This window comes from Barbus barbus (assembly GCF_936440315.1).
Source record: "Barbus barbus genome assembly, chromosome: 39".
Classification (NCBI taxonomy): domain Eukaryota; kingdom Metazoa; phylum Chordata; class Actinopteri; order Cypriniformes; family Cyprinidae; genus Barbus; species Barbus barbus.
Window position 1 is genome coordinate 5,249,157 of NC_136717.1, and position 11,920 is coordinate 5,261,076.

The 11,920-nt window shown below is 37.3% G+C and overlaps 1 protein-coding gene across 1 annotated transcript; it reads left to right on the plus strand.

The window, feature by feature from the left end:
- Positions 1 to 456: 456 nt before the first annotated feature.
- Positions 457 to 9,011, plus strand: LOC306858936 (uncharacterized protein). Its single transcript, XM_079399745.1, has 3 exons — positions 457 to 510; positions 1,120 to 1,492; positions 8,191 to 9,011. The coding sequence occupies exons 2-3, from the start codon at positions 1,189 to 1,191 to the stop codon at positions 8,817 to 8,819; spliced, it is 933 nt and encodes a 310-aa protein (XP_079255871.1). The 5' UTR covers positions 457 to 510; positions 1,120 to 1,188; the 3' UTR covers positions 8,820 to 9,011.
- Positions 9,012 to 11,920: the final 2,909 nt, after the last annotated feature.

The window sequence follows — 11,920 nt, forward strand, 5'->3', positions numbered from 1 at the left end:
TTCACCATGTCTGTTAATCATACAGGGCTGATATGTTTGTAATCAGTTTCCAATAATTAAAATCTGACAGCTTGCTAGATTATTTATAATGAGACTTATGTACTGCTATTTTTAATAAAGTAATCTTAATCATGTTAACATTTAGAAGATATTATTTGAACCATTTTAATTAAAGATTTTCATTCAGAGAGTCTTAATTCTATCATCAATGCAGTCCTTTACTATAATGCACTTTATTTAAAAAAAGCTGAAATTTGATGTATTGCTTTTACCTTCTGGGGAGAAACTGAGATGAAATGAGATGAATACATTGACATGAGAATTCAGTTTCAGTTTGTAAATTAAATAGTTAAATCTTTTATTGCTAGATCTGGAATTCATCGTTTCGATTGATCGTGTATCGTATTATATTTTTCTTAATTAAAATTATTTAGTGAAAAAGACTTTTATTTTGGTCTGGCGATCTGACGTCATAAGGCTGCGCCGCGTCTGTGATTCTGCTGGAGAAAGGTGATCGTGCTTGTAATAGTTTAAAGTGTTTCAATTAACTAAACTCATTTAGCCAATTGTATATAAACTGTGAAATTAATTATTAACCGGTATCACATTGTAATGCGTTATCTAGTGCTATTAATGAAGGGAGTTTTGTGTGTAAAGCGCTCCCTCGCATGAGTAACAGAGAAGGGGCGTCATCATAAACACAAGCAGTGATGGAGAAACGGAGCTTTTATCTAAATCTATTTATTCGCAAAATGATTCAGCGATTCAAATAGCTGACTAGACCTGCTGCTCAAAACAAACACATTTTATTTATTTGTACAAACCACCTGCAAATGCTTTCATGAACGTTGGAATCTTTTAAATATAACCTGCAAATCATTAAAAATACCAAATATAAATCTTAATGCAATGTGAACTTGTTTATAATTTGTGTTCTGTTATTAATTCGATTTTTTTGGGGGGAGGTTATATCAGTTGGCCATTTAAGGTCATTATAACTCTGACTGATTCTCTTACCAGTGCACTGCATGAATACTGAACTAGGAGATGATTGAGACACTCGCAGAGATTTAGTTTGGAATTATTTTTCTTTCTGTCAATTATTCTTATCTTAAACAGGAGAAAGTGTCCAAACACACAGAAAAACACCAGAAGAAGCTGAGATCCTCGTGACACACTACTATAAAGATGGATTTTATAAAAGAGGAGACTGAAGACATGAAGATTGAAGAAATATTCAGAGTCAAACATGAAGATCCTGAGGAACAAATAAAGATTATTAAAGTGGAGAGTGAAGACATGAAGATTGAAGAAGCATTCAGTGTCAAACATGAAGATCCTGAGGACCAAACAAAGATGGTGTTTATTAAAGAAGAGAATGAAGACATGAAGATTGAAGAAGCATTCAAAGTCAAACATGAAGATCCTGAGGAACAAACAGGTTGGTTTTCATTCTCAAAGCTGAACTCACTCATGAGATCCTTATTAAAATGTCCAGCTCTACAGAAAACTCTAGTTTTATTTTATTTTTTTCAGTAATAAAAGTAGTCTTAGGTGGAAGAAGGCTATTATTGTCCCAAAAAACTGTTTCTGTGAATGCAACAGCCGGGTTCCTAATTATGAAAAATAACATAATGGATGTTATTGACCCTCCATCAGGATCTAGATCATTGGTCTCAAACTCAATTCCTGGAGGGCCACAGCTCTGCAAAGTTTAGCTCCACCCTAATCAAACACATGTTGACCTAGAGAAATGTGTGCTGTTCAAGTGTCTGCGAATCGTGAAAGCTGAAGAGTAGCGCTCACTGCGAGGCGCTGGAGCACTTGCTCTTAAAATACTTCATTTTTGGTCACAGATAAGAGTAATATATCTTTCAAATCTATGAAGACTGTACGTTTATTTGTGTGCACTCACAATAACAACAAAATGTGCTTTTGTAAAATAATGAAGGCAAACAATGCACTTTCTGCCGTCTCTGTGAACTTGAGCGTGAAACTCTGTATATCTTTGCCTTACAGACATTAACCCTATAAAACCGATGGTAGCGCCCGCACTCCGGTTTGCATGTCTCTGTTTAAAAGCCAATAAAAACCAAAATGGTAGCACAATAATTATTTTTGCATACAAAATCAGAGACGTTACACATTCAAATCAAGCCTACAACATAACATGCTCCTATTGCGTTGTTTTCACCTTCTAACGAGTCTGCATAAAATGCGTTTTCAACAAAAACATTGCACGTCTTTGCACACGTTCTATAGACCTGAGGTTGTTAGTTACCTTTTCCTACGACTACTATGACGTAATCACGTTCTGTGCACTATGACCCCACGGTTTGTCGCATGTGGTGGCGTCACAAGCCGCGACATTTGACTTTCATTTCTGTACACAATGTGTTCTATTCGTCACTCGCTCTCTTTTTCATTGCAATCTGTTGCTTCATCTGTTCTTTTTCATGCATACACACAAATGCAAGCACAATCACACACTCGCGTGCATAATGTTACGACTGCATGAAAAAATAAGTACATGAGGTTTTGGCGCTACTAACGTTACTCGCGTCCGACGACGAGGAACTCTCCGACTGCTCATCTGCTCCAGATTATGTTTCTACTGGGGTTTATTTTTGTTTATATATGTTTTATGTATTTATTTTAATTTTTTTACATGAGGATAACTGAGATGGTCTTTATATATTTATTTATTTTTCAATCAACATCGCTCTCAAAAGCAAAATGTTGTCTTTTTGACCCCACAAATTCAAATGCACTCCATTCATCTGTGAGGCATGCCACATGCCCCTCTGCATTATTCTGGTCAGGAACGGTCACAAGTGTTATCACATCCTTTCTGCGTTTTTAGTTCTGATAAATTACAGATTTTAGAGTAGTGTAACATTATTTTACATAGTCTTTTTTTAGTTGTTCAATCAACATTGCTCTCAAAAGCAATATCGGTTATTATCGGTTTGACTTCACAAAAATGAGTGTATCTCACAAACAAATTTATGTAATCAGTCCAAATCAATTGTATGTAGTTTCAAAGTGTTTTATGCAAGTCTTTTACATTGACGTTGCCATTTGTGATATTTATGTATTTAGTAGAATATTGAATTTGTTTTTTTGGGGGGGTGGGGTGGGGTGGTTATTGCACTTTTGAGCTATTTATCTAGTAACTATGGATTTCTTACATATCCTTCAAATTCGGGCTCTAAGGATTGTATTGATAACATTTGAAAATCCTCAAAAGAATGACAGCACAACATGTAAAAATACTAAGATATACTCTGGTGGAATTGTTCTATGGCAGGTCTTAAAGGGTTAAAAATATATCTATAGAGAGTGAAATGTCTACTTTCAAATGAACCAATTCAAATGGAAAACAAATTCTCAGATTTATGAATCTGTGAAACATGCATCCAGGCGCATTCACTACTCCGGAGATGACGTGTCGCACTTCCATAATCATGCTCGCTGTAGCAAGATTTATGCCTGTGCTTGAGCGGTTCTTAGGCTATGTAGGCAATTAAAGGCTCATTATAAAGATTTTTAAATGGTTCAAACGTGCGATTAGTCGACTTATGCTGGATACGCACAAGATACTCGTCCTGATTTTGGGCCGATTTCTTCCCTTCCGACAATCCTAGGTAATGTCCCGATTATCTTGGTGGCTCTAAAGAGTGTCTTATCAGATTTTCCTGTGGTGTGAGGTGTGTTAAGAATGACTGAATCAGCTCGGAAGAACATCCAGGATACGGATTTCCGTATTTTCCGACCTCTGAGATACGACCCTTGTGATTCGCGTAGGTCCGAGGGTTTTTTTTGTGGGCCGGGGGGGTGGGGGTGGGGGGTGGGGGTGTTACTTGCATGATGATTGAAATCACGCAAATGGCCTTAAGCTATTGCCTAAAATAAACTGCGCCATCTGCAGGACAGTTAAAAGCGGTTCAAATGATTCAAAGCGCCAAACGCGAGTAGATTCAGTGCTGAAATGTGTTACTCGACCCGATGACTTTTCATGAATGGCGGTGAGAATTTGAGATTGCGCTGTCATAAAATTTGCAACGGTAGTGATGTAATTATATAATAGGCCGTTGTCTGACGCACTATGTCTGCTGTTACAGTACTATTTTTAGTTTCGATCCACTGTTAATGCTAGCTGCACTTGGTTCGAGCCACTTTAATTTGCATTTGAGAACACAACATTCAGTCTTTAGAAACGTTTATAAATCTGTTGTTGTTTACAAAGACAAGTTTCAGTGTCATATAATCCTTCAGAAATATTCTAATATGCTGATTTGCTGCTCAAGAAACATTTCTGATTATTATCAATGTTAAGCAAAATGTATGAGCGAAATTAATAATTTTATTCATCATGCATGAAAGTCATAAAAAGTGAGTGAAGACAATGATTTATATTTAATAAATGCATTAACAAATGTAATTAATATATTTGATAAATGCTGTTCATTAAACTTTATATTTATCAAAAAAATCCTGAAAAATTGTTTATCACCATTTCCACACAAAATATGAATCTGCTAAATTTTCAACATTGATAATGATCAGAAATGTTCCTTGAGAGTCAAATTGTACTGATTTCTAAAAGTGACGTGACACTGAAAACTGGAGTTATGATGAAGAAAATTCTGCTTTGCATCACGAATAACATTACATTTTATAATATATTAAAATTGTAATAATATTTTACAATATTGCTGTTTTTTTTTTACTTTATTTTGATCAAATAAATTCAGCCTTGATGAGCAGAAGATAGTTATTTCAAAATCATTAATAATTGTAATGTTTCCAAAATTTTGGCTGGTACTTTAAAGGAGCACTGCGTAAGTTCTGAAATTTCTAACAGTTACTGACACCAGTGGCCGTTAGAGGAACTGCAGCCAGTCTAATGCTCGTTCTCGGTGCACACTAGATAAGGCTTTTTTTTTTTTTATTAAGCTTACGAGGAGTTTCCGTGGGTGTCTGGGTTGTGCTGGAGGCTGGTCGCTTCTTTCCGTCCGCAGAGTCCATTTCAAACACTACCGCTAGCGATTGCCGCTGTAGACAAGAACGCGCATGACGTCACATTTTTGCGTCAATTTCCGCGCCAATTCGGACCCGACTCCTCCAGACACAACTGAGCCTACAGGCTGATAGAGGCAACCGTGGTGGACAGTCAAGGTGTCATTCTTCCTATTACATTATGGTTGGCTCATAAATGGACAAATGAAAACTCTATCTTAAAGATTTTTTTAAGTAAAAACCTACACATAGCCCCTTTAATAATAATAACAATCCTATATACTTCACTATAATATATTATAGTACTTTATTATAATATATTATATTGTTATGATTATTAAATGCTGCTTTTTATTTTTACTGGACAACAGTATGTATTACTACAATATAAGATATATAAATATATTTGTGCTAAAATGTATATTTTTAATATATAAAATAACACTGTTGAGGCCCAGAAAAATTTAATGAAGCGACGAGAATACTTTTTCTGCACAAAAAAAAACAAAACGACGACTTTATTCAACAATTCGTCTCCTCTGGTTCAGTGTAGCGCCATTTTGGAGAATATCCGCTGGACGCAAGCAGCGTACGCTCTTCTGTGTCAGCCGCACCACAAGTATATGCTGTTTTCATTCAAATCAAAGCGTAAACAAGCTTGTGGTGCGGCTGACACAGAAGAGCGTACGCTGCTTGCGTCCAGCAGATATTCTCTATTTAACTTAGTGTTTCGTTGCCGAATGAATCTGCATTTTTGAACGAATTGTTTGAGAAAGCGATTTAACGACCCATTCATAAACAATGACAATCTCAACGTAAATAAAGTGTAGTTTAATATTCTTTATTTTTTTCCATGAGCTGAAGAAGCTGAAGAAATCTCTCTTCTCTCTCCTTTGTCTCCCTCTCATTTCTGTCTCTTCTTTCTTCTCTTTCCCTGGCCTCTCGTTATCGTCTCTCCCTTTGCTCTCATCTCTCGTTCTCTTCTTTCCTCCCTTTCCATCATCTCTCTCCATCTGCTCTCCTCCCTTTCTATTGCTTCCATTTCTTTTTCTGCTTCCCTCTTCTCCATCTTGTGGATCAGTTCCTCTATGTCCTTCTTCTTCCTCCCTACTCTTTCAGCTGTTGACCTCACCGAGGATGGCAACATCTGGTCTAGATGAGGACATTTTGTTAGGGTTTGAGGGGGGATGAACCCAATCGCAGACAGTATGCAATTAACACAGATTTTTTCAGACAAAGCAGGGAAAACAAAACCCACGATGGGGCAAAACAAGTCTGGAGGGCAAAAACAAAGACTAACTACACTAGACTAAGACTTGACAGATAACTAGACAAATAACTAACAGCAGCAACAAGATCAGGACTTCACAAGGTACTCATGGGAAGGTCTACACAAAGGGACCGTATCACAGGATACACACACTGAGAATCGCAATGAACCCGCCAAAGACAGCAAACACAAAGGGATTAAATAAAGAGACTAATGAAAATCCAACAGGTGACACAGATAAAGCAATAATGACAAAACGAGTATAACAAGGGGGCGGGGCAAGAGAACAAGACAACACAAGCACATGGCCCAAACAAAAGGCCACAAAACATGGGTCTGTCATGATCCTGCCTCAAGAATTAAAGAACGACAAGGACTAGATGGCAGAATCATGACACATTTAAGATCCTACAAAAATTTTAAAGCAAAATACCAAGACAGTCAATCATAACATGGAAAAACATTAGCATGATCAAATCATGAAATAATACAAACTACTTTTATATTTTTGTTTTAGGTTTTCCCGCTTCACTTGAGCAGCAGAAATTTTGCCCTCAACCTTCTGCTGTGTCACAATAAATGCACAGAAATCAAGCACAAAAAGAATTCAGTAAGACCTTTGCTTGAAGTGTTAGTATGTACTACATTCAGTGTCAACAACACCTGATTAAAATTACATTTTACGTTATTTGTTTACTTAAAACCTTTGATGGCAGCATTACGCTTTCCAGTGAAGAGAGCTTACACTGGATAATGATCCGAGTGTGTTCATCAGTCATTAATGATTAATTAACATTAATCTTGATCAATCGCTACATTGACAAACTGAGGCATACTTATATACAATAACTTGCTATGTAGCCAACAGAATATATACTAACTTTAAATATAAACACTAGAAAAAGAGGGGGAAAATCATTGTAATTCCTTTTGAATTTTCTCATTTCATTAAACTGCTAAACAATTAATGTCTCTTAAAAAAAGCAGTGTTAACAAGCTGATGTACAGCATTAGCAATTTAATGAGAACAGCCTAGGCAGTCGTTGTAATGTCCATCATAATAAAGTGAAGAGCTTAACATCAGAAGCTCAGTGTCTATTTGGAGTATTTCTGATTTTATGGTTAAGTCATAATCATAATGTGTAATTTTTTTTTTCAGATTTATGGAGAGAGAAATATATTACTTTAGGCTGTGAATCTGTGATCCGTGTCTTTTATTCCTGTCATAATGAAATTTGAAATGTCCTGGAAAATGAACTCTGAAAAAGAGTGAGAACCCTGACAGGCGAAAATTCATTTGGATAGACTTGTGGAGTTCTGGAAGAATGTTTTATGGAGTGATGTGACCAAACTGGAACTTTTGGGATTGAGATGCCTTTGGTGCAGAGACTGAAGGTCGATGATCAATGGACTCTCCTGCAGGACAATCATCCCAAAGTACACGTCCAAATTTACTTATGTTTGGTTCAGGGATCGGCTGAAGAATGTTCTTAAATGGCCTGTTCATTCTGCAGGTTTAATTCTTAATATCTGGTTGAATTTGAAGAAAGCAGTGGCAATGTGAAAACCAAAGATTATGAGTGATCTTGAAGCTTTTTCAGGTGAGGAATGAGGCGAGATTGCAGTGGAGAGCTGACAAAAGCTTCTAAGTACTTATAAGCAGCATTTATTGGAGGCTAGAAATATATATTTATATATGCTTTTTTAGAAATTTCAAAATCCTTAGGCTAACTGAGACTTGTCATAGCATTTACATATTATTGTTCTTTTGTTGGTTTTGATTGCTTCCATTGTCCTCATTTGTAAGTCGCTGTAGATAGAAGTGTCTACTAAATGTAAATGTTTTGATGTCTGTTGCTTTATGCCAAACTGGTGTTATTTATCTCTTTTCACCACAGATCTAATGGCAGTGAAAGAGGAAAGGCAAAAACTGAGTGAAACCGAAGAGAAAGATCAAAATGAAAAACAGCATGAAGAAAAATCTTTTAGTTGCTTACAAACTGAAAAGATTTCTTCACCAAAAACGGCTCAAAAAACTCAAACTACAAATCTTAATTCCCACATGAGAATTCAAACTGGAGTGAGACCTAACACCTGCCAACAGTGTGGACAGATTTTCAGTTGCAAAGAAGTCCTTGAAGTCCACATGAAAATCCACTTGGAAAAGAAGCCGTTAATATGCCCTCAGTGTGGAAAGTGTTTTACACGGAAAAATCACCTCAATGCTCACATGATTATTCACTCTGGAGAGAAGCCTTTCACCTGTCCTCACTGTGGAAATAGTTTCAGGGTTAAAGGAAACCTTAAGACTCACATGAGAATTCACACTGGAGAGAAACCCTACACCTGCAAACTGTGTGGGAAGAGTTTCAGGGTTAAAGGAAACCTTAAGATTCACATGAGAGTTCACACTGGAGAGAGACCTCACAAGTGTCTTAAGTGTGAGAAGAGTTTCACATGTCAAAGCAGCATGAAACGTCATTTGCAAACTCATTCTGGAGAGAAATTGCCATTTTCCTCCGAGTGACAAGGTTTAAAAAGGAGCGATTTCTACAATCATCTGTGCATTCCTTCTCAAAGACAATTTAATTGTAGTCTGTGTAATAAAAACATTAAAGTCATGCACACTTTTACACACTTAAAGACGTGTAAAATCATGCAAATGTGAGACCATGTTTGTGTTAGAGTATGATAAGAAAAATTGTATGACTGACACCATGACTACTTCTTTTACTTGCATCCTTGACTTTTTTATGCTTCTTATTTTCTTTTGTGCACATGTACTCAGTTGGCCATACCTGACCATCTTCTTTGCTGTAGTTTAAAATATTGAGCAGTTGTACATTTCCTCCAATTTTGACTATGTTGGGCTGTCCTCAGCCCTTCAAAGCAGCCAAGCACCGCCCAAGAGGCCATATTACTGGAAGGTAAAGCAACCACTTATATTTCCTTTTGTGCTGTTTAGGGGCGTGGAAATTTAAACATAATAACAGACTGGTCTGCATCTTAAGGAGACAATTTTATACGGTCACCTGCAGGACCACCGGTAAAGTGCCCATAAACTCCTTTTCCAATGTGATTTAAAGGGATAGTTCACCCAAAAATGAAAATTCTGTCATTTACTCACTCACCAGTAGTTCCAAACCTGTATGAATATCCTTCTTCTGCTGAACACAAAGGAAGATATTCTGAAGAATGTGGGAAACAGAGCAGTTCTGGGGCACCATTGACTTCCATAGTATTTTTTTTCCCTACTATGGAAGTCGATGGTTCATCGCAGATGATTCGGAAAGCGATATTACATTTATTAGGCTTCACACTTCAGTTCAGCAACAGGTTGCCAGACAGTGTAATTAAAGATGAAAGGAGATCTATATCATGTGAAAACACATACTTAGTTGTCTGAAATGAGAAGGTGCAGGGAAAGGTCACAGGCATGAGCATGGGTTATATTAGTTTGCATGTCTGATTAGTTGTCTGGTTATGTTTATAAATGGATCTTGTTCGGATGATAGTTTCTCCACAATAATTACATCACAGCACTCTTCATTTCTCTGGTATTGTTTGCTTGCTTTTTCAGTTTGATTCACCTGTGTTGGATATATATATATATATATATATATATTTCTAATAGTTAAAAAAATGTATGGGCCTCAATCATGAAACGAGCAGAACAAATTTTTGTGTAAATTTTTATGAATCTGAAAACTGCTTTACGAACAATGGGTCTCATTCACTAAACATGCGTACGCACGAATTTTTGCGTGAAATGTGCGTACGGATGTTTTCACGAATAAATCATGATTCATCAAAATCTTTCGTACTAAAATTTATTCTAAATGTACGAAAAAATTCAAGAACAACTTGTACCACACGTACGCAATAATCATGTACGCCCAGGGCCTTATAAGCATGTATAAAGAACCCCACATATAATTAGATATGTTATGTACAGGGTGGGTGAAAACTAACTAGACGTTAAAATTGATAATAAAGTATAATTAGAGGTCCAATTATATATATATATATATATATATAAAATTAGAGGTCCAAACAACAAATCACCTGATCTATCCTTATATAAACGGTGATTATTGTTTCTTACCTTGTGCTTGGAGGCATGGCACACTTAGTACTGCTTGAAGACATTGCGGCGCGTGCTCTTTAGAGAGCGCACAGCAGGGCCGGTGTTCTGAGGATAAAATGTCAGGACACCGGCGCCAAGGGGGGCACTCGTGGGCCGTGGCCCCCCAAACGAGTTACTGTGCCTCCCCACTTTCCATCCTCTCCCCTCCTTGCTGAACGCGATCGATTTTGAAAGCGAAAGTATCGATAAAACGGCGCACAAAAGAAAGCAATTGAACGCTTTAGCGAGCATCAGCAACTGCACGCGATCACAGATTGCTCACTCTTCATGAATATGCCCCCCGATGGAGGTGCCCTGGCGCCGGCTCTGGCGCACAGATATGTTTGCTGAGAGTGACGAATGGCTGTTCAGTTGCTTTTAAATAACGCATTTTTTCTGGCTTCCACCTCCGACAGCAAAACCTCACGTTCAAGTTATTTTTCTTGCCATAATTGTCTTTCTCTAGACTAGTGCCGCTTTGCGGAAAGCCCTTATATGGAGCTGGTTTGGGCGTGTATTATGCTAATCACTAACCTCGTGCACGCGGGCGCTCTTTTAGAAGACTCCAGATTCACTAACAGAAGAACGAGATTAAGAACAAGCTCATGTGCGTACACACGTGTTGTGAATTAGGCGGAAAGTTTTCGTGAGAAGTTCAAATGTGCGTATATATACGAAAAACGTACGCACTTATTAGTGAATGAGACCCAATGTTCGTATTTTCAAAACGATAGTTGCTATGAAAGAAATTTACACCTGCTCCCTACTGCGTGTAAATGGTGCGTAAAACGTTCTGTGTTCTTTTTGGAAAAGTGATGACACTGAATTTTGATGCAATACCATTATAATATTTTACAAGTTCATTTGCTCGGTTTTTATTTTTTTTTTGTAGCTGCGAGTTAATCAACTGTTTAGCTTTGGGTAGAACGCAGCGCTTGTCACTGTTACTTTTTACCCAGCCATCCAATCAATGGAGGAGGGGCGGGACAAATACTACACCGACCAATCATCCTACTTGTACAACAACTGAACAACAATAGAGAAGTATGAATATTGCTGGTTACTGCATTTTATATTCAGTAATATTGTTCAAAGTGAGATACTAGTAACATGTTACTGCCATGGATATTCCACTTCATAGCAACCAAATGGACTGCTGGAAAAACTTTTTTTTTTTACAGTCTATGGGAAAAACGCTGTGCCACAAAAGCGTTTAAGTGCCACCAGCTGGCCGTTTTCAGAAGAGCACCTGTCATTTTTCAGGTGGCTAAAAACACTTTGGTGGACACACGTTATTGAATATTTATTGTTAGCCATGTGGCCTATTAGTCTTTTTTGCATTTATGCAATATACTGGAGCCAAACTTGAGAAAGTAGACCAGAATATTCCACTGCGTTCCTGGACACGAAATTTGCGTAGCTGTAGTCATAGGTGGGGATTATGCTAATTGTGAATGACCGTGCACGAGCGCCCCATTATGAATGATTGGAATTCATTAACA

Excerpts from the sequence above, each read along its gene's own strand:
- LOC306858936 (XM_079399745.1), top strand. The coding sequence starts at position 1,189 with ATGGATTTTATAAAAGAGGAGACTGAAGACATGAAGATTGAAGAAATA. Across the intron at positions 1,493-8,190 it reads CATGAGATCCTTATTAAAAT|ATCTAATGGCAGTGAAAGAG; the intron begins GTCCAGCTCTAC and ends TTTTCACCACAG.